Genomic DNA, 23,905 nt, shown 5'->3' on the forward strand with positions numbered 1-23,905 from the left:
GATTGAGGAATGGGGGGGGGGGGTAAGAAGGATACTAGTAGATAGTAGGATCTCAGTCGAAGTACTCTTCTACGATACGTTCAAAAGGATGGATTTGTCAGATGATATACTCGTCCCATCGACATATCGTATCTACGGTTTTAATGGGACCGTGACCATCCTAAAGGGAGAAGTAACCCTAAGGGTATCGGACGGAGGTGGTTACCTAGATACGTTAACTACATTCTGTGTGGTCGATGTCGCCTCGCCATATGAAGCTATTATCGGGAGACCGTGGATCGCGGGAATCAAAGGAGTGGAATCGGCTTATTATCAGAGGCTACGATTCCCAACGTACAAGGGGATAGCTGAGATCGTAGGAGATTCACAGGCAGCCCGACAGTGCATGCAGGTCGATGCCCAAATAAATAAGGAGCGGCGAGCACGACAAAGGAGAGAGAAGAACAAGGCTAAAGTAGCCAAAGCGGCAGAGGACTTGGAAAAAGTTATTTCGCATGCGTTCATGGCGTACAAAACACAAGGAAGTGAACCTTCATAGCAATTAAAAGAGACGACACCGATGAAGGAACCAAAACCAAACTTCTCGGCCGTAGAACCTACTCGGGAGATTAATTTAGAAATTATAGAAGAACCAATGATAGTGAGGATCAGGTCGTTACTATCAGAAGAGCAAACAAACCAGCTCGTGGCGGTGCTAAAGGAGAACATGGACGCGTTCGCATGGGGTGTGCACGATATGGAGGGAATAGACCCGGAGGTATGCTGTCACCATTTAAAGATCGACCCAAGCTTCAAACCTGTCCGAAAAAGATGAGGCGAGTCGTGCCAGAATTACAGACGGCCATCGAGAAGGAGCTAAAGAAGTTACAGGAATCGGGAATAATTAGGAAATCGCACTACCCACAGTGGATATCTAACATGGTCGTGGTACCAAAGAGAAACGGAGGAGTCATAATCTGCATCGACTTCAGCGACCTGAACAAAGCTTGTCCGAAGGACAGTTTCCCTCTCCCAAGTATCGATCAACTGGTTGAATCTATAGTGGGGTACGAGGCATTAACATTGATGGACGGATACGCGGGGTATAACCAGATCCCTCCGGCTCCCGAGGATCAAGAACACACCTCCTTCTTCACACCAAGGGTCCTATACTTCTACACCAAGATGCCGTTTGGGCTGAAGAATGCAGGCGCCACATATCAGAGGTTGGTGGGCGACATGTTTGAAGACCAGATCCACAACACCATTGAGGTCTATGTCAACGATATGCTAGTAAAAATTCGCCTAGCCAAGAATCACATCCGAGACCTGCAGGAATTTTTTCGAACGATGAGAGAATATAAAATGAAAGTTAACCCGACCAAATGCGATTTTTGGGTCACATCGGACAAATTTTTGGGATATATCATCACTCCAAAGGGGATAGAAGCAGATCCCGAGAAAGTCAGAGCCATCCTCGAGATGTCGTCACCAGCCACAATAAAAGACGTACAAAAGCTAAATGGAAGTATAGGAGCATTGGGGCGATTCATATCTCGGTCGTCCGACAAATGCAAGGATTTCTTTAGCACTCTTAAAAAGGGAGAGAAATGCAAATGGACGGACGCCTGTGAGGAGGCGTTTCAGAATATTAAGCTACATCTTGCAAGTCTTCCAGTATTACAAAGACCCGAGCCATCGGAGGTCCTCACATTATACCTCGGAGCAACTTCATATGCTATCAGTGCAGTCTTAGTTCGAAATGAAGGGAGCGAGGAAAGGCCTGTTTACTTCATCAGCAAAACATTAAGTCCGGACGAGAAAAATTATACAAGGATGGAAAAGATGATTCTAGCGCTAGCTTTCGCCACCCTGAAGCTAAGGGCGTATTTCAAAGCCCATCGGATCTGCGTGCTCACAAAATCACCTATTGAGGCGGTATTGGACAATCTGGAAGGATCTCCAAATGGGAGGCGCAAATTAAACAGTTCAATGTTTTCTACGAAATGAGGACAACAGTGAAGGTACAAGTAGTGGCAGATTTTCCACTAAGCGACGAAGATGAGGTCTAGGACATACCCGGAATGGAAGAAGATCGAGAAGACCCGACCGACTTACTTGAAGCAAGTAGCCCATCACGTTGGAAAGTATTCGTCGATGGAGCGTCGAACAAAGATGGATCGGGACTTGGGATAGTCTTTACCACACCAAAGGGACGAAAAATGGTCCATTCGTTTAGATTGGAATTTAAGGAGACAAACAACGTCACCGAGTACGAAGCTGCGATTCACGCCCTGAGATTAATCGTCGAGATGGGCCTACAAGATGTAAGACTAAATAGCGACTCGCAGTTGGTGATCCGACAAATCACAGGCAAATACACCATCCACGACCCGATTTTGCAGAAGTACTGTGAGCTCTCCCAATTCTATATCGACCAGATCCCCATCATGAAATTTCGCCAATATGCAGAAAAGATAATAAACACTCGGACGCATTGGCATATATTGCATCCCAGCTCACAGACCCAAGTGTGGAGGATATTCGTGTCATGAGACTCCTCGCCCCATCTATACGAGAGACACCCGAGGTGCACGTCGATGTGGCTATCAACACGGCCGACAGATATCCGGACGGAGATTGGAGAAAGCCGATTCATTCGTACTTGGAGACAAGCGAGTTACCCAAGGGGCGACCCGAGATCAACAAAGTGAAAAGAAAATCGGCTGCTTACGAGCTAAGAGACGGAATCCTATACAAGAAATCATACCTGGGACCACTCTTAAGATGCTTAAGTAAGGAAGAAGGCCAGACAATCTTGAATGAACTACATTATGGAGCAGCCGGAAATCACAGCTCGGGACGAAGTCTGTTAGCGAGAGCGAAAATGATGGGATACTTCTGGCCGTATATGAACGCTGATGCAAAAAAAATGGCGCAAGCTTGCGAAGAATGCCAGCGGTTTGGTAAGAAGATACATGCACCTTCAGTAACTCTAAACTCGGTAGTAAGCCCCTGGCCCTTCGCAAAGTGGGGGATCGATATCGTGGGACCATTACATGTGGGATCGGGGCAGAGAAAATACTTAATATTAACGACGGATTACTTCACTAAATGGGTAGAGGCGGCACCAGTGAGACATATCCGTGACAAGGACGTCTTCAGGTTCATTTGGGAGCACATCATATGTCGTTTCGGAGTACCGGCAGCCATCGTCTCGGATAATGGAAAACAACTCCAGGGAGAAAACATCTACCTACTAATTAACACCTACAACATCAGAAAAAGCAAGGCTACCCCCATATACTCTCAAAGTAATGGGCAGGCCGATATCACAAACAAAACTGTCGCCGACAATATGAAGAAAAAATTAGATGGAGAATACGGTAATTGGTGCGAAGAACTTTTCAATGTTTTATGGGCCTATCGAACCACTCGAAGGGAAGCAACAGGGCTATCACCTTTCATGCTGACCTATGGAACCGAAGCGATACTACCAACTGAAGCAATGGTACCCACCACAAGAACTGAAGACTGAAGGAGAAACATATCGGCAGATCTAATATTGACCAAGCTCGATGACTTGGAGGTAACAAGGGAGATGGCGTTGCAAAAAATGGAGAATTACCAAAGGAGATTACAACGAGAATACAACAAACGAGTTCGACCAAGATAGTTTCAACCGGGGCAGTTAGTGTTGAAATATCTAACCGATTGGGAACGTGAAAAAAAGGGCGGTAAACTAGCGGCAAGGTGGGGAGGACCATACACAATCGTGTCTAAAGCTGGCGAGGGAGCTTATCGATTACTCAAACCAGACGGCAAACCCGAATTAAAACCGTGGAACGATCAACATCTGAAACTATATTACCCATGAGGGGTTCGAGGGAAACGGGTAAACATACTTATCATTCATTTCTTTAAAACCGCGAGGGGTAGGAAATATAACATGAGCGACCAATGGTCATTCGTACTCGGGGCAAAGCCAGTGAGGAAGTGCCGAGGTGACTTACACTCGAATGGTCATTCGTACTCGGGGAAAAGCCAGTGAGGAAGTGCCGAGGTGACTTACACTCGAATGGTCATTCGTACTCGGGGAAAAGCCAGTGTGGAAGTGCCGAGGTAACTTACAGTCGACTAGCTATTCGATACTCGGGACAGTGGCAGTGTGCAAGTGCCGAGGTAGCCTAAGGGTACTGGTGGTTGGAAGCTAGATACCAAAGGTTGTTAAGATACAATTTCTTCTCAGCTAGGTAACCTACTTACATCTGAAAGGTTACCCCTATCGCAGGTGTACGTGACCACTTGCCCGAGTTGGTTGGTCGATAACCACTCGGGATTATCGGGCCTAGAACTAGGACGACTAAAACCCTTCCACTGAATCTAAAAGATAGTGATGAGATACCTCGGCTGGGACATGGCATCGGGACCGATGACCCTCCTTGTTGAGTGTGTTCGACAGATAAGTCACTAATACTAATGCATGTGACATCAAATGCAGATACAGAGAACAAACAACAAGATAGAAACCATAAAATTAAACAACGTCAACACAATGATAAAGGCGGAAATTGTCAAGGAAAAGAAAAAAGAAAAACAAGCTTGGCGACGCAGCACCCCATTCAAAGAAGTTGTTCAAAGAAGCATGGGTCAAGTGTTCAAACGAATTACAACCCGCGACAAAGGCCAAATTAGTGGCGCAACACTACAAAAGACATGATCAACTCCTGGGAAGAACAACACCGGCTTCCCCCTTTCTCTGAGCAACCTCGCGGCGCTTTTGCGCGATGTACTCATTCACACCGCCCTTGATCGCCTCAGAAAGCTCGCTCTGATGAGCATTTCTATCGTCCACAATCTGCTGAGAAAGCTGCTCGAACCTCGCCATGGCGGCATGGAGCTTAACCTTCACCTCACCTTCGGCCTTCTTCCACTGCTCCACCTCCTGCCCGAGATTTTGCACATCTCGCTCCAGATCTTGACACGATCCTGCTCGGCTGCGAAAAAACATTATAAGCATATTAAACACGGAACATAGCAGAATACGGAGTAAAAACAACAAACTAACTAGGTCTTAAGGTCGCCCCAACATGCACTCCAGAGACCTGACAGAATTGGCAATACAGATTCTAACGACTCCACGGACTTGGCCAACTCGTCCTCGGCCTTAGAAAGCTTCAAGGTTAACTCATTATAGTATTTTTCATTGAACTCATTCGAAGGGCAATATTTCTTGTGATCACTCCACTCAGCCCTCTGACGGTTATAAGACACTTGTAGCATCGATAACTGGGCTTGGATCCACTCTAGGTCACTGGACAGCTTATCGAAACCCTTGGTACTTTCAAGAAGATCTCGGTTGGAATGCTCAGCCACAGCTTTTCCCCTCAAAATTCGTCGTCGATCTTCATGAAGATCTCGATTTTGAAGCCTAAGGGAACCATTTTGACTCTCCAGATTATCGGCTAGTAACATTTTATCACCAGCAAGTCTTTGAAAGATGCCCAAGCGGGCTCGTAAGTTATCTATCTCTTTGGGGACATACTCAAACAGGCGATATCTGTCCAATTCCTCTTGAAGTTGCTGGATCTCGGCCTCCTGTCGGTCTATCTTCCCATCCTTATTGGAAATTCGTTGTCGAAGATTCTCCACAAAATCTTTCTCGATATCCCACTTTCTCTTCATAAGCCTATACTTCGAAGAAGCGTCTAGATCTATACTAGATATTTCGCTAGAAGAATAATAATTGACTCATGACATCGGTACGAAAAAATCAATCAACACAACTATTGCAAACAATATACCTTGCGCATCGGCGAGTTTGATCTCCAGATCGCGAGATCGTTCCTTATCCTGCTGAAGAGCATCCCCCAACTTCCTAATCTCATATCGACGGAGAGCAGCCTCCAAGATCGACCGATTCAACTCCTGCAAGTTCCATCCCAAGACGAGATTAGTGGGGCCTGATAACATCCAAAGGAAAAGTGCAAACAAATCACTTACCAAATTATCAAAGACCGACGCGATATCACGATACATGAACACTACAACAATCATCTTCTCATCAGTATAGGAGCCGAGCTCCTCAGGGTGCAATGCGCCAAGTGAATCACAAATAGGGCCCGATATGGTAAAGGACGTCTGAACACCCGAGGGAGACCCAACATTCTTCTGGGGCCACTTTTGGAGTGATGTTTGGGTCAGCCCCTGATCACCAGACTGCACGACAGGAGTCACAACAGCAGTCTCCACATAAACCTCCGCTTCCTTCTAGCCACCAACATCCTCATCAAACAGCTGATCGTCCCCGAATATATCGTCCTCATCATCTTGATCGGGGATATCGATCACAACGTCCGAGCTTTTCAACACCACGCCCTTTGCCGCCACCTTCCCCCGAGAAGGATTACGCCTTGGAACCAAACTTTCACTACCACGAGTATCGGACCCTCCAACATCTTCATCCTCGCGTCGAGGGAATTTCTGCACAAGGTTCATCGTCAGAACATGTGAAGGCAAAAAACAGGGGCAAGTACATGTACTTAGAATAAAAGCCGATTTGGTAGACTCGCCCTGAGGCTTAACCTAGAAAAGAAAGTAATCAGTACCCCAAGCCGATACAACAGGAATCAAAGAAAGTGGAAAGAAAGCAACATACCTTATCATCGTTAATCACCCAGAATGAATAAGGCTCTGCAAGAAATTGAGGAGGAGGAAAGCTACCATGCAAAATTTGGCCGCGAATAAAAAGTGGAACTCGGTCCCAGTATGGGTCATTGGTGTGGCGAGCACGCTTGTTGGAACCTTTACCAAGGGGATCAACATCTAGCATCAATCTGTCAACACCCTCGGGCATAGATTTCTGACGGTGAGGGCTAGCATCAAAACCATCAAGGTAGCCATTGGTAGCTGTCCCGCTCCGGTAGTTCACGATAAAATTGGCAGAAGTGTAATCGGGAGCGTTTCCAGGATTATAGGTCGACCAATCGGCCGTATATCCGTGACCCTCGCCTCGGTCTCTCCACTCATTCATCAGACGGAAAGTGTTTCCATTCCACTGAGTCAAGGCCCGATACGGACGAAGCTGCGACAATACCTCATAGTAAAAAGGGCTGGCAGGGTTACATAGAGGAAAGCGAAGGCCAAGTTCCAACTGCCCACGAGTGACGATGACCGCCTCGGACGACTTATCATGCTTATCGACATCGGTCTTCTTCAACACACCCGTTTGGCCCGAGACTAGGGTCACTTCATAGTTTTGAAGACCGAATTCTTGTTTCAACTGTTCAATAAACTCATCATTAGACAAGTCTTTGGAGACTCTCTTATTAGCTCTACATGAAAAAGAGGGAGATTCATCAGGAAAAAGGGAATTTATAGCACGATAATCGTGATGGGAAGGACTCTCAATCCAAAATAAGGAATCAAGAGAAACAACATCGCCCTCGGAGAAGGTATCACTCACGCACTTTTTTCAGTCATTGACGGAGAAGAAGTAGCCATGGCAGAAAGCGAATGGAGAGATATGAACTTTGATGGAGAGAGAAGTAAAAAGAAGAACCAACCACGACTATCGCAAACCTCACCAACAGAAACAACGAAGATGAAGACTGAGAAGAAAAAAGGGTCACCGGAGTTAATGGCGTCGGCAAGGAAGGAAGGTGAAGAAGAAGAAAGAATAGCGCTTGGTTTCTATGAAAATGGCGAATAGAGGAAAGAGAACATAAAGGGAGATATTTATAGGATGAAGTGTCTTGACTGAAAGCAGCGGTTACAAGTCATAATGGGATGTTTAGTGGGGAACTGCATGGAGGAATTCTCGGCATGCTCAAGGACGTGGGAAGATGGAACGATTTTCTTTCCCTCGTGCCAAGCACACGAGCGAAAGAAGGGGCATAAATGTAGCTGTAGATAATCCACATGGCTAGGTGGCAAGATCTTAAGCTCACCGAAGAGGAAATAGCGGCGAAGCACGGGATATAACCAAATAGCGCAAAGAGCGAGGTGTCACGTGGGTCGGACATGATGGCCCTATAGTTTCCGGATGGGACGTGACCCTTTTCCTCTGACAAGTCGGACAGACGATCAGAAAGCACTCGGTCAAACAAAGGGAACTGGTCAAACAATGAGACGATAAGAAAGAAGGGCGACATCGTGTCAACCAGACGATCAGGACTCGGCCTCGAGTGAAGAACTATCAAAGACCAAGACTCTATAGGCCATACCAGAAAGATGGGCGAGCGCCAACACAGGCCCGATAGGGAACATCTAAACTGATGTAATGTGACCAACATTGTAATTCTGTTGTATGTCGACCTTGGCCTATAAATACAAGGACTGGTCGAGAAACAGAGGCAGGTTGAAAGAGAGAGAAACAAGACACTACATTGGAGAGTTTGAGAGTTACACCATTTGAGAAGGAGAGAACACCTTATAATCAAAGAAAAAAAAAATAACATTCATCCTTTCACCCCGTGGACGTAGGTAATCATACCGAACCACGTATATCTTTGTGTCAATGTTTGTTGAACATCTTGAGTTAGTTTTAACTCATCTTCTATACCATTGAATGTAGTGTGTGGTTTTATGCCATTACATTGGTCATGATATCAACATGAGGATTTAGGCACTCCTCAATTACTCGAACACAATCTTTTGTTTTATTTTTTTTTCGTAAACAAGTAGTAACACTTACCCCAAAGAATTGAAAAGCATGTATGTTTACCCATCCTTGGGTATATATATCTGGAAAAGATCAACTGAAAAAACAAAAGTAAGATGAAAGAGAGAGTGGTGACAATAAATGACATATATCCTTGGATATATTGGAAAGCATGTATGTTTACCTACCCTCCTTGGCTTTATTTTTTGTTGACAATAAATCACTGACACTTACCCTAAAAGATTGGAACCCATGCAATGCATGGGTGTTGTTTACCCATCAATCGGATAAATCTGGAATTAAAATACGGAGAAAACAAAAGTAAGATGATGAAAGAGTCGCAAGAGAGAAAGAAGTTTTTATTAAGACTCCAAAGGAAGGAATATATGTGCATGTGTTTTTGATTATTCGACCTCTGGAGTCCAAGAAAAAAATCCAAGGACTTCGAGTTGTAAAAAGACTCGGATTCTTGAGTCCTAAAGAGAATCATCAAACACTTCTTACACTTGGAGTAATTAAAGCAGAAGCCCAATCAGACAGTACTACTAGCCGGAACATTTGTCTGGTGAAACGTGAATTTACGATGAGAAAAGTGTAGTGTTTTTGAAAGGAAAAGTTTCATTCAAATTTGCAAAAACATTTATTCATTAATGCCTTTTCGTTAACTAATTACTGGTTTTTGCATACTCTATATATGCGGACATTGCGTAAAGTTTTAAGCAGTTACATTCTCCACTTAATGATGCATTTTACATGTGCATTCCTCTGAAGTTAAAGGAAGCAAGAACCAGGTTGATTGGCCAACTCTTATGCTAAACTAGCAAAATACACGTGGGTTTTCACATTATATATGTTGGGTGCTAGACATGCGTTCCGCCGGGCATTACTAACTTATACTCCACTAGTTAGTTCTTAACCCTGCTATAACTATAAGAACATGCATGGATCTCTGGATCAGTATTGCGGAAGAATAAAAAATGATGGGTTTCTTGGTGATATTGAAAGACATCTCTACACGGGGTAAGAGAGTGCATAGAGAAGGAATTATCAGTTGTATAAACACTTTTCAGATCATCACCACTATGGTTTTCTGTTTCTTGATCGCATTATGCATAATCGTTCTTGGTCTCTTCATCAGTGATCGTATGAAAAAGTTTTTGTTATCTCGCGAGGACTATTTTTACATTCTCCCTGATCAGAATACCAGTATAATGAGTCTCAGTGATGATCGTAAACTCTCTTCATTTTCTTCCTCTTCTTCGAGATTCGAAGATTGGGTAGCTCCTCCAAAGGACCTATGGCATTCAATGAGCGATGACGAGTTGATGTGGAGGGCGTCTATGGCTCCCAATGTTGAAGAATATCCATACAATAGAACACCTAAGGTGGCATTTATGTTCTTGGCTAGAGGGAGATTGCCTCTTGGTCCACTTTGGGAGAGATTCTTCAAGGGACATGATCCAACACTATACTCTATTTACTTGCATTGCTCACCTGATTTCACTGAGGAACCACCGGAATCCTCGGTTTTCTATAAACGGAGGATACCCAGCAAGGTTGTTGAATGGGGAAAGGCATCAATGATCGACGCAGAGAGACGACTTCTAGCAAATGCTTTACTCGATTTTTCTAACGAAAGGTTCGTGTTGTTGTCTGAAACATGCATCCCATTGTTCGACTTCCTGACAATCTATAAATTCCTTGTCAGTTCAAAATACAGTTTTATTAGTTCATTTGATGATCCAAGACCTATCGGCCGTGGTAGATATAATAAACGAATGTGGCCTACGTTATCGATTTCAGACTGGAGAAAGGGTTCTCAATGGTTTGAAACTCAGAGAAAGATTGCAGTTGGTTTAATATCGGATCGGAAGTACTACCCGGTGTTTGTAACCCATTGCAAACCGCCTTGCTATATGGATGAACATTACATGGCAACACTTGTGAACAAGCAAAATCCAGAAATGAATTCGAATACAAGTATTACTTGGGTTGATTGGACTACTGGTGGTTCACATCCGAAGACGTTCTTAAGAAGGGATATTTCAGAAACGTTTCTGAATCAGATAAGATATGACTCTGTCAACTGCAGTTATACTGGGAACAATTCTAGATCGTACTCGTATTGTTTTCTTTTTGCAAGAAAATTCCATCCGAGTACTTTAGAGCCTCTACTTAGGATAACTCCCAAATTATTTGGTCTTGATCCTAAAGAGTATACCAAGTTATAGTGTTCTTCATAACTCATTATAAAGCAATCAGCAGCGAAACATCAATGGCACTGAATTACTCTTCATTTCGATAATTTATTTTCCATTTCATTCTTTTGTAGACAATTTTGTTTTCTGACAATACAAGTACAGTAAATCACAGAAATAACCAGAAAAAATAGCACATATAAACACAGTAAAGAAACCTCTAACGCTGACCATCGTTGTTCATATTTTCTGGTCAGTTTATAACTTCCTGGTGTTGCCCCGAAGCTGTTTAAATCTCCATACACCATCGCTTCTACCTGCCTGATACATGTACATAAAAGTGTGTTATGCATTCGCATATTGGAGTATATGATGATGCGCTCCAAAAACTATAGTCGTACAATAAGGTGAACATTCTGGTCAAAATGATATACAAGATATCTGACGAGTGGGGAAAATGGATATATATATAGTGATAGAGCAGATGCTAACCTTGGTGCATGAGTAGAGTATACATAACTGTCATGTCCATGTTTCAGGCTGGACCTTTCTTTTGTTTACCATCCAATACGATTTTATAGATGAAGAAAGCTACCATGTAACCACTGTACAAATTACCAAAAGATAGAACTACTCAATCTCTAATGAAGCTGGGAAAGCTCTTTAGCTGCAGATATTACAAGGAATTCAAATTCAAATTGAAAGCAAGAAAGGACCTGATGATAGCCGTAATAAAACTTGAAAATGAGGGTCCCTGCAAGAAAGGAGTGTCACATATTAGCAGATTACGGATAGCTAAGGTAGACATGAGGTTGCACTTCTAACACCATATGAATATATGGAATACTACAATTTACCTGAAAGAACATGCACAGAGGCCTTAGAAAGAGTATAGCTGCAATCACTGTAAACCCCAAGTTTGCAAAATTGAAATTTTTTAGTAAGGACCTCAAAATCTTCAATTTTAATCTATTTCACGATTAGAATCAACCACCTAAAGATTATACTGTAATCCTGGACTAACCTCCTCGTCACAAAGCTGACATTATGAAGAGAAGAGAAATTGAGAAATGTAAACCGCAAAATGAACCATCCAAAATTACAGATTTTACTTCGTGCAGCTAAACGCCAACATAGACACTTTGTTTAGCGGAATAGACCGTCTTTAGCTTATGGGTAAGAAAATTGTTTTTCACAAGTTTCATTGTGCTTAGCATATGTATTATGCAAAAGTATATGTTTTCAACAATAGAGATCAATCCAAAATATTGTTACCTGCTTCCCCTTTCAAAGCCAAAGCAGATGTCTGTCCTTTTTTCCATGATCTCAAGCTTGATATGCTTAAAGCCAATAGAGCACCACCCAGAATTGTCCCAAATCTAATACCTGAAACGCTTCCGGTTAGCATGAAGGAAAGAAATCCTCCAAGACAGAGAAATGCACCTGCACAACATACAATAACCCACGAAGAAACTTTAAATTGTGCAAATACGGTCCCTCAAGCAATAAAAACACTGTAAAATGGCGCACTCGACTAAGATACATAGGTCCATACGTACCATAAGGAATGCCAAGGAAAAAATGAGGAACTTTCTCAACATTTTTCCAATCATCTTCTGATGAGGTTGCAAAAGTTTCCACAATATCCTTCACCTGCTCGGGAGATTTCTCTGCAACCGTTGAGAGATACTCCTTACCTTCTACACTAATATCTTTAGCCAATCTACTCAAATCAAGGCTCGATTTTTCTGCCTGGATTTTCAATTTCTCCGAAGTCTCCTTCAAGATAACCGCAGCCCTTTTAGAATACAACTCATACGCTTCTTGTGAAATGTCCTGCATTTTCAATGCTTGTTCTTTAAATGATTCCAGCATATGTTTCCAAGCTTCTTCGGATTCCTCAGCTCCAGCTTCAACCCCACTCTTCTCCTTTTCCTCATGCTTATGTTCCGAAGCTTCTGCGGATCCTTCAGCTCCAGCTTTAACCTCATTTTTCTCCTTTTCGGCATCGATCTCATCAGGCTTCTGAGTACATCAATTCAATAAAAAAATCAAACTTTTCTCCCAAATAAATGCACACTAATTCAACAATTCAATGCAAGAATCCGACACAGGCGACAGCAGGGAGCGGGGATCATCCCTATGACACATTACAACCCCTCCCAAAAAGACTTCATTTCTACATTCTCAATGTGAGAAATTGACAGTTAGGGTATGAATGTGTGTGTGTGTGTGTGCGGGGGGGGGGGGGGGGGGGGGGGGGGGGGGGTTATGTTAATGATCAGTGAATGACTACAATTGTGTATAATTACAAATCCCAATCAATGTCTCTACAATTGTGTATAATTACAAATACCCAAAGAAATTTGAACTCTTTATGAGAAATTTGATATGATCGTGAATGACAACAACAGTATAAGAAATGAAAATTTTAAATTCAAAGGATTAAATTGAATATACCCAACCTTTTCTTCTTGATTGGAAGCTGAGAATGAGGCAAAAATGTTGTTGTTCTTAGACCCTCTGTGTTGATGATGATGATCTGAATACAAAAAAGGAGTTCCTGCTCCAATTCGTCCAAGCCCTTTTGGAAGAGGAGAAGGAGGAATTGAAATACTTCTTCTTCTTGGAATGTTATGAGCTTGGGATGAATTCTGAATGAATAAGAAGATAGTTTAAGGTTGGGGTTTATGTGTGAAATGAAGCTCCTCTGCTGCTGCACTGTTGTAGCCACATGGTTTGAATTGGGTTCTGCTTCTGCAACGAGAGAGAGAAGAAGACAAATAAAGGTTCAATTTTTATTACTATTATTCTTAAGTGAACATACACGACACTTCACCAGGTGACGTTGCTTTGATACCCTACCCCCGACCAGGGCAAACAAGTTTTTTTTTTTTTTTTTTTTTTTTTTTTGGGATCGCGTGGCAAAATTACATGATTTTTTTTTAACCAAGAGGTAAATTTTGGGTCATAATGCTAAGTTTATTTTTTCCATTTTTTTTGCTTTAATTTGAGGTCACATGCCAACTTGGCAACTTTAAAATCATCCGAAAAGAGGTGTAAAACGTGCCGGTCCGATACAACCCAGCCCATGAAATCACATGTTTAGCGAGCTGCGTGCTGGGCTGGGTTGTGCCGGAAATTCAGACGTGCTGTGCTATGCTAAATGGCGTGCCGTGCTGTGCCAAAAAAATAAATGTGTTGTGCTGTGCTGTGCTGGACTAACACACTTATTTTATGTTCTCCAAAATAAATATTTTGAGATATTTATTTACTACTAGGTATCACCCCGGCCTACGCCGGGGCTCAACCTTTTTCAAGTTTTGTTTACTGGTAGTCATCCTGTAATGAACAGAGTCGTCTTTAGTCAGTCGGGTCATAGTAGCCGGGGCCTATGGCCCCGACCATGGATTAAAGAATTTAGAGTCAAATATAGTTCCCGCAATAAAATTATCCGTGATTAGGTTAAAATCTAGAGGGTTGAACCTAAAACAGACCTCCTGATGTTTGTTGACCTATCAAATTAGACGCGGTTAACCCTTAAATTCTATTTGAGCTTATAGGCGAGAGACTCAACCTTTTTCAAGTTTTGATCGGGGTCGTGTTTAGTTATTCTAGTCATAATAGCCGGGGCCTATGGCCCCAGCCATGAATTATAATCAAATATAATTCCGTATTAAAGTTAGTCTTGATTAGGAAAAGCCCCGATATTTTGTAGGCTTGATCAAATTAGACTCGGTCCCTTAAATTTTCTTTGAGTAACGAAGAAGATAAACAATTACCTTTCTTTTTATTTTTTCGTTTGGAAGGCAGCAAAACCCTTAACAGTAAAAATTATTTTACTGTATAAGGGATCCGCATTATAAAAAGAAAAACGCGCTAGAGTCCTCACTGATTTTACAGATTCATCCGTGGTTTGGCATTTGTTCTGAAAAAGAACTTCAGTTTCATTATCACGGATTGCGGATGGGTTAAATAGATTCTCAAACTTCTTACAATAATTAGCTGCTCCATTCCCAGTAATTACATGTAGTTGTTTCTGGGTTGTACTGTAGGACACATTTCCCTGAGTGATCAATTAACTCGGCAATGAAATCATTAGTGAGTGGGCGCCCCACATTTGAACGTGAGATATACTTTTCAATCCATACCAGCGAAGTAGTAATAGCAAAGGGTACAAAACAAAGTTTATTGAATATTAAAAAAAGAAACATAGACGCATAGTGCATCTCATGATTTAAATAAACCTATCGTAAGTAGTATAAAGTACGAATCATTATTCACTCCAAGATGGTCGGCAGTCACATAAGGAATCCTATATTCTTTCCTAATTTGGTGGTCGGGCAAAGCTAGGGTCAGACCCATGTCTAGCTTGAGATTAGGTTCGGCAAGGGCCGTGGCATAATCTACGCCGTCCAAAATAATTAAATCACAAGGGATCAGACGGACGTCTATATAGGACATATAACGAATCAACCCGCACCGTGGGATGACGAAATCAAGGGTCATATTTATCAGTCTACACAAACAACATTTTTTTATAATATCCTCAATTTTTATAACGCCTATGGCCGGGGCTCAACCTTTCTCAAATTTTTTTGTTATTTGGTCGGCTAGGTAATATCCTCCCACAGAATTTTAGTCATTACCAAAACTAATTAGATTAGAACTATCAAACATCGAGCCTATAAGTTAGTTGAGGCATGCGACCCTAGTTAATGATCAGTGAATGACTACAATTGTGTATAATTACAAATCCCAATCAATGTCTCTACAATTGTGTATAATTACAAATACCCAAAGAAATTTGAACTCTTTATGAGAAATTTGATATGATCAGTGAATGACAACAACAGTATAAGAAATGAAAATTTTAAATTCAAAGGATTAAATTGAATATACCCAACCTTTTCTTCTTGATTGGAAGCTGAGAATGAGGCAAAAATGTTGTTGTTCTTAGACCCTCTGTGTTGATGATGATGATCTGAATACAAAAAAGGAGTTCCTGCTCCAATTCGTCCAAGCCCTTTTGGAAGAGGAGAAGGAGGAATTGAAATACTTCTTCTTCTTGGAATGTTATGAGCTTGGGATTGAATTCTGAATGAATAAGAAGATAGTTTAAGGTTGGGGTTTATGTGTGAAATGAAGCTCCTCTGCTGCTGCACTGTTGTAGCCATCATGGTTTGAATTGGGTTCTGCTTCTGCAACGAGAGCAGAGAGAAGAAGACAAATAAAAGGTTCAATTTTTATTACTATTATTCTTAAGATGAACATACACGACACTTCACCAGGTGACGTTGCTTTGATACCCTACCCCCGACCAGGGCAAACAAGTTTTTTTTTTTTTTTTTTTTTTTTGGGATCGCGTGGCAAAATTACATGATTTTTTTTTAACCAAGAGGTAAAATTTTGGGTCATAATGCTAAGTTTATTTTTTCCATTTTTTTTTTGCTTTAATTTGAGGTCACATGCCAACTTGGCAACTTTAAAATCATCCGAAAAGAGGTGTAAAACGTGCCGGCCCGATACAACCCAGCCCATGAAATCACATGTTTAGCGAGCTGCGTGCTGGGCTGGGTTGTGCCGGAAATTCAGACGTGCTGTGCTATGCTAAATGGCGTGCCGTGCTGTGCCAAAAAAATAAATGTGTTGTGCTGTGCTGTGCTGGACTAACACACTTATTTTATGTTCTCCAAAATAAATATTTTTGAGATATTTTATTTACTACTAGGTATCACCCCGGCCTACGGCCGGGGCTCAACCTTTTTCAAGTTTTGTTTACTGGTTAGTCATCCTGTAATGAACAGAGTCGTCTTTAGTCAGTCGGGTCATAGTAGCCGGGGCCTATGGCCCCGACCATGGATTAAAGAATTTAGAGTCAAATATAGTTCCCGCAATAAAATTATCCGTGATTAGGTTAAAATCTAGAGGGTTGAACCTATAAAACAGACCTCCTGATGTTTTGTTGACCTATCAAATTAGACGCGGTTACACCCTTAAATTCTATTTGAGCTTATAGGCGAGAGACTCAACCTTTTTCAAGTTTTGATCGGGGTCGTGTTTAGTTATTCTAGTCATAATAGCCGGGGCCTATGGCCCCAGCCATGAATTATAATCAAATATAATTCCGTATTAAAGTTAGTCTTGATTAGGAAAAGCCCCGATATTTTGTAGGCTTGATCAAATTAGACTCGGTCCCTTAAATTTTCTTTGAGTAACGAAGAAGATAAACAATTACCTTTCTTTTTATTTTTTCGTTTGGAAGGCAGCAAAACCCTTAACAGTAAAAATTATTTTACTGTATAAGGGATCCGCATTATAAAAAGAAAAACGCGCTAGAGTCCTCACTGATTTTACAGATTCATCCGTGGTTTGGCATTTGTTCTGAAAAAGAACTTCAGTTTCATTATCACGGATTGCGGATGGGTTAAATAGATTCTCAAACTTCTTACAATAATTAGCTGCTCCATTCCCAGTAATTACATGTAGTTGTTTCTGGGTTGTACTGTAGGACACATTTCCCTGAGTGATCAATTAACTCGGCAATGAAATCATTAGTGAGTGGGCGCCCCACATTTGAACGTGAGATATACTTTTCAATCCATACCAGCGAAGTAATAGCAAAGGGTACAAAACAAAGTTTATTGAATTATTAAAAAAGCAAAACATAGACGCATAGTGCATCTCATGAGTTAAATAAACCTATCGTAAGTAGTATAAAGTACGAATCATTATTCACTCCAAGATGGTCGGCAGTCACATAAGGAATCCTATATTCTTTCCTAATTTGGTGGTCGGGCAAAGCTAGGGTCAGACCCATGTCTAGCTTGAGATTAGGTTCGGCAAGGGCCGTGGCATAATCTACGCCGTCCAAAATAATTAAATCACAAGGGATCAGACGGACGTCTATATAGGACATATAACGAATCAACCCGCACCGTGGGATGACGAAATCAAGGGTCATATTTATCAGTCTACACAAACAACATTTTTTTATAATATCCTCAATTTTTATAACGCCTATGGCCGGGGCTCAACCTTTCTCAAATTTTTTTGTTATTTGGTCGGCTAGGTAATATCCTCCCACAGAATTTTAGTCATTACCAAAACTAATTAGATTAGAACTATCAAACATCGAGCCTATAAGTTAGTTGAGGCATGCGACCCTAGTATTTTATGGTTGGGTCAAATTAGCCAGGGCTTATAGCCCCGGCCGTGGCCTGTTAAGCATGCCCTAGTGTTTTGTTGATCGTGCAAATTAGTCGTGGCCTCTTAAGCACGTCATAATGTTTTGTTGGTCGTAAAAAAGTTGACGAGGTTGCGTGACTTTTAAGCATATCCTAGTGTTTTGTTCGTCGTGACAAATTATCGTGGCTCCTTAAATTCTTTTCATATACGACATTAAAAAATTAAATAGAAAATCTAATTATATTAAGACCGAATCGAGCCTATAAATCGGTCTGGGCTTGCGGCCTCAATGTTTGTTTGGTCAGGTAAAATCAAGAAGAAAAGCCGTAGGCTCAAGCTCTGTCGAACTTTTTATGTTATTTGGTCGGTCGGTTTGTATCCTCCCGAAACATTTTAATTAGTGAAAACTACAGGGAGACCCATTCTCCCAGATTTTTCCACTGTCAAACCCACGGACAGAAAAGTTCAGGCGCGCACCCATTTCCCCGTCAAAAATTCGTAGCAGACCCATAATTTATGAAATTATGCTTCTCAGTTTTTAAAAGGCCAAACTACCCTTTTCTTCGAGCGACGAACAAAGAGAAGCGAGAAGAAAACAATGGTGAACTCCGATTCTTCGTTTTTAACATTTGGATTTTTCCCTTTGTCAAATCTTTTCCCAAATCCTTTTCTGAATAATCTTCTCAATAAAACTAGGGTTTCTGTTTCAAAATCTGCTGTTTAAATCTGGGGATTTTGGGTTTCTGTTGTCTTTGATTATTCGAGAAGTAAAAAGAAATTAAAATTGAAGTTGAAAAGGGTAAGAAGTGTGTTGCAGTATTTCGATATCAACTGAATTGGAAATTTTCATACCTTATTTGTCTCCATGTTTTTGATCTCAATCGGAAATTTATGATTAGATTTGAATTAAAGATGTTATGCATAATGTCTTATGCATAACATTAGTTTTGTTTAGATGCATAAAACATTATGCATTATTTTGTTTTAGCTGCATAATGTCTTATGCATTACTTTTTCACTTTTCTGGTTATGCATCAGTTTTGTTTAGATGCATAAGACATTATGCATTATTTTGTTTTAGCTGCATATTGTCTTACGCATTACTTTTTCACTTTTCTGGTTATGCATCAGTTTTTTTTAGATGCATAATACATTATGCATTATTTTTGTTTTAGCTGCATAATGTCTTATGCATTACTTTTTTTCAGTTTTCTGGTTATGCATCAGTTTTGTTTAGATGCATAAGACATTATGCATTATTTTGTTTTAGCTGCATAATGTCTTATGCATTACTTTTTCACTTTTCTGGTTATGCATCAGTTTTTTTTAGATGCATAATACATTATGCATTATTTTTGTTTTAGCTGCATAATGTCTTATGCATTACTTTTTTCACTTTTCTGGTTATGCATCAGTTTTGTTTAGATGCATAAGACATTATGCATTATTTTGTTTTAGCTGCATAATGTCTTATGCATTACTTTTTCACTTTTCTGGTTATGCATCAGTTTTTTTTAGATGCATAAGACATTATGCATTATTTTGTTTTAGCTGCATAATGTCTTATGCATTACTTTTTCACTTTTCTGGTTATGCATCAGTTTTTTTTAGATGCATAATACATTATGCATTATTTTTGTTTTAGCTGCATAATGTCTTATGCATTACTTTTTTTCACTTTTCTGGTTATGCATTAGTTTTTTTTAGATGCATAAGACATTATGCATTATTTTGTTTTAGCTGCATAGTGTCTTATGCATTACTTTTCTCACTTTTCTGGTTATGCATCAGTTTTTTTTTTAGATGCATAAGACATTATGCATTATTTTGTTTTATCTGCATATTGTCTTATGCATTACTTTTTTCACTTTTCTGATTTATAGATTTTTATGCACGTGCATAATGTCTTCTGCATCATTTTGTTTACTGCATAAGACATTGTGCCATTATTATTTCTGCATAAAACATTATGCATAGAGCTGGAAATCCGAGCCAAAACCCGCGGGTTGGCCCGTCCCGTCCCGTGAAAACTCGTGCCCGTCCCGGATCGTAACTACACAAGACGGGCGCGGGTTGTATAATTAGTGGCTTGTGAAGAAACGGGTTAACCCGTCCCGTCCCGTGCAACCCGCGGGTAACCCGGCTCGGTCCGCACCCACTGCCACTTAGGCTGCTGCGTGTCACACAATGACACAGTTATCTGTTACGTGTCATGTAACATGTTCGTTCCTCTTCATATAAAAGGAAAAAACCCTAGCTCGCCTTCCTCTTCTTTCTTCCTCTTTTTTTCTTCTTCCCTGACCCTGCTGCAGCGCTGCTGAGTCTCCTACTCTCCTGAGTAAACTTCACAGATTCACAGAAGTGACAGAAAAATTATTAGATTCATCTAAAGATCAAAGACAGGTAATCAGATTTTCTTATTTGTTTTCTTCTTTATATAAATTTTTTGATTAGCCTGCTTGAATAACAAATTGTTTGAAGTCTTGAAGAGAAATACAAGAGCGGATTGATTTTCTGGGCTCGTGAAGATCGGAGGAATACAACAACGAATTGATTTTCTGGGTTCGTGAAGAGTGAATTGATTTTCTGTTCGATTAATAATATGTAAGATGTTTTTTTTCATTCGATTTGAGTTCAGTCTTCAGTTTGACTTGTTCTTAGTAGATCTGTTATTCTGTTTGATTTTGAATTTGATTTGATTAAGATTTTTTTGAATTTCACATGTTTTAGTTTATTGTATGATTGTAATTGGTGATGAATCTGATGATTATATATACAAGATCTGTTTGATTTGGTCATGTACTCATGTTGTTCAGTTTCATACTTCCATGATTTATTTGTTGTATTCGTATTCAACAGTTTTGCTTGTGAAATTGAAATGATAGTAATGGTACTATGGGTAATGGGTTGGAATTGAATGAGCAGTTTAGAGTTTGCTTGTGAATTTGAGATATTAATTGTATGAGCTTCAAATTGAATGAGTTTAGTTTGAATTTTGGTTGAGATTTAACATGCTTGATGTGATTGAAATCATATACAAAAGGTCTTTCTTTGTTTATCTTGTTTATCTTTTTCGAAGTATCATTCATATTACCAGCATTTTTCTACATTTAAACCAGTGTTGTTACTGCTGTACTTGCATCCTTTTTGTTTTGTAGATTGGAGTTCTAGTGAAATCTTTAAATTTTGGTTTGAGCAGTTTGGATAAGTGGTTGTCCCCTAAATCTGTAAGTACATTTTGTAAATTTAAATCAAATAAAATTTGACTTCTTTATCTTTTATGGTAATTTTCATTCTTTACAGAGATTTAGGGGATTTGTTTGATTTGTTTGTTTTGTTAGATGTTATTGTTTTGGATGACTTGAAAATGCATGTACTATAATAGTTTTGTTGGATGTCATTGTCTATGTATTTTTTCAATTTCTGTTTATGTAATTTTCATGTTTCTGAATGACTCTTTGACTTGTTCTTTGTGGCCGCTCCATCCATTTCAGGATGTCAAGTGTACAAGAGCAAGAGTTACCAGAACCAGACCATTTCAAGGATGTTATGAGTGCTGATGATGAAGATGATGATGTTGAGATGTTATGAATGTATGATACTATGATAGTATCTGTGTGACTGTGTCTGTGTTTCTTTAAGAAGACTAATTTGTTTAGTTTTGCAATTTTGAGTTTTTGAATTGATATACCAAATGAATTGGAATCATTGGATGAATGTTAGATACTTAGGTTGTAGCTTGTAGGAAAGGAACTTTAGATGCCCTGAATGTGGAAGGAAATAGCCCAGAAATCGATTTCTGGCGAGTTGACTCAACAAAAACCAGGTAACCCGTGAGCACCCGTAAACCCGCGAGCTTTACCCGGGACGGGCACGGGTGGGATAAATGACCACCCGTGAAGAATTTCAACCCGCGAGCTCAGGCTTGTATTAACCTGTAACCCGCGGGTTGGTCACAAGCCAGACCCGTCCCGCCCGTTTGCCAGCTCTAATTATGCATTATTTTTGTTTTAGCTGCATAATGTCTTATGCATTACTTTTTTCATTTTTCTGGTTATGCATCAGTTTTGTTTAGATGCATAAGACATTATGCATTATTTTGTTTTAGCTGCATAATGTCTTATGCATTATTTTTTTTCACTTTTCTGGTTATGCATCAGTTTTTTTTAGATGCATAAGACATTATGCATTATTTTGTTTTAGCTGCATAATGTCTTATGCATTACTTTTCTCACTTTTTCTGGTTATGCATCAGTTTTTTTAGATGCATAAGGCATTATGCATTATTTTGTTTTAGCTGCATATTGTCTTATGCATTACTTTTTTCACTTTTCTGATTTATGGATTTTTATGCACGTGCATGATGTCTTCTGCATCATTTTGTTTAGTGCATAAGACAATATAAGGGAAAATTTAGTTGCATAACTTTTTTTTTCTGTTTCTTCTACTTGATTTTTTCTTCTTCGTCTGTTTCATCCATTTTTGTTGAAATGTATTCTAGGGTTTAGTCAAAAATGATTTACTTCTTTGAATCATCGATTTTAAATGATTTACTTATTTGAATAGATACTTATTTGAATAGATAAGTGAATGACTACAATTGTGTATAATTACAAATCCCAATCAATGTCTCTACAATTGTGTATAATTACAAATACCCAAAGAAATTTGAACTCTTTATGAGAAATTTGAAGTTTTTATGAGAAATTTGATATGATCAGTGAATGACAACAACAGTATAAGAAATGAAAATTTTAAATTCAAAGGATTAAATTGAATATACCCAACCTTTTCTTCTTGATTGGAAGCTGAGAATGAGGCAAAAATGTTGTTGTTCTTAGACCCTCTGTGTTGATGATGATGATCTGAATACAAAAAAGGAGTTCCTGCTCCAATTCGTCCAAGCCCTTTTGGAAGAGGAGAAGGAGGAATTGAAATACTTCTTCTTCTTGGAATGTTATGAGCTTGGGATTGAATTCTGAATGAATAAGAAGATAGTTTAAGGTTGGGGTTTATGTGTGAAATGAAGCTCCTCTGCTGCTGCACTGTTGTAGCCATCATGGTTTGAATTGGGTTCTGCTTCTGCAACGAGAGCAGAGAGAAGAAGACAAATAAAAGGTTCAATTTTTATTACTATTATTCTTAAGATGAACATACACGACACTTCACCAGGTGACGTTGCTTTGATACCCTACCCCCGACCAGGGCAAACAAGTTTTTTTTTTTTTTTTTTTTTGGGATCGCGTGGCAAAATTACATGATTTTTTTTTAACCAAGAGGTAAAATTTTGGGTCATAATGCTAAGTTTATTTTTTCCATTTTTTTTTTGCTTTAATTTGAGGTCACATGCCAACTTGGCAACTTTAAAATCATCCGAAAAGAGGTGTAAAACGTGCCGGCCCGATACAACCCAGCCCATGAAATCACGTGTTTAGCGAGCTGCGTGCTGGGCTGGGTTGTGCCGGAAATTCAGACGTGTTGTGCTATGCTAAATGGCGTGCCGTGCTGTGCCAAAAAAATAAATGTGTTGTGCTGTGCTGTGCTGGACTAACACACTTATTTTATGTTCTCCAAAATAAATATTTTTGAGATATTTTATTTACTACTAGGTATCACCCCGGCCTACGGCCGGGGCTCAACCTTTTTCAAGTTTTGTTTACTGGTTAGTCATCCTGTAATGAACAGAGTCGTGTTTAGTCAGTCGGGTCATAGTAGCCGGGGCCTATGGCCCCGACCATGGATTAAAGAATTTAGAGTCAAATATAGTTCCCGCAATAAAATTATCCGTGATTAGGTTAAAATCTAGAGGGTTGAACCTATAAAACAGACCTCCTGATGTTTTGTTGACCTATCAAATTAGACGCGGTTACGCCCTTAA

The 23,905-nt window shown here is 40.1% G+C and overlaps 2 protein-coding genes and 1 long non-coding RNA gene across 3 annotated transcripts; 2 read left to right on the forward strand and 1 right to left on the reverse strand.

Moving 5' to 3' along the window:
• Nucleotides 1-9,618: 9,618 nt before the first annotated feature.
• LOC113280041 lies at nucleotides 9,619-10,872 on the forward strand. Its single transcript, XM_026528681.1, has one exon. It carries the CDS (start codon nucleotides 9,619-9,621, stop codon nucleotides 10,870-10,872), a length of 1,254 nt encoding a protein of 417 aa, XP_026384466.1.
• Nucleotides 10,873-10,937: 65 nt separating this feature from the next.
• On the reverse strand, nucleotides 10,938-23,139 carry LOC113280042. The gene is made up of 10 exons (XM_026528682.1): nucleotides 22,816-23,139; nucleotides 15,747-16,040; nucleotides 13,546-13,596; nucleotides 13,305-13,493; nucleotides 12,399-12,864; nucleotides 12,115-12,282; nucleotides 11,697-11,743; nucleotides 11,556-11,593; nucleotides 11,332-11,444; nucleotides 10,938-11,160 (listed from the first exon to the last, which is right to left on the reverse strand). Exons 1-9 carry the CDS (start codon nucleotides 23,086-23,088, stop codon nucleotides 11,375-11,377), a joined length of 1,596 nt encoding a protein of 531 aa, XP_026384467.1. The 5' UTR covers nucleotides 23,089-23,139; the 3' UTR covers nucleotides 10,938-11,160; nucleotides 11,332-11,374.
• On the forward strand, nucleotides 20,034-21,668 carry LOC113283647. Its single transcript, XR_003327554.1, has 4 exons — nucleotides 20,034-20,430; nucleotides 20,509-20,631; nucleotides 21,186-21,254; nucleotides 21,522-21,668. It is a non-coding gene; the product is annotated as an uncharacterized LOC113283647 (long non-coding RNA).
• Nucleotides 23,140-23,905: the final 766 nt, after the last annotated feature.

Source organism: Papaver somniferum, chromosome 5 (genome assembly GCF_003573695.1).
Source record: "Papaver somniferum cultivar HN1 chromosome 5, ASM357369v1, whole genome shotgun sequence".
NCBI lineage: Eukaryota > Viridiplantae > Streptophyta > Magnoliopsida > Ranunculales > Papaveraceae > Papaver > Papaver somniferum.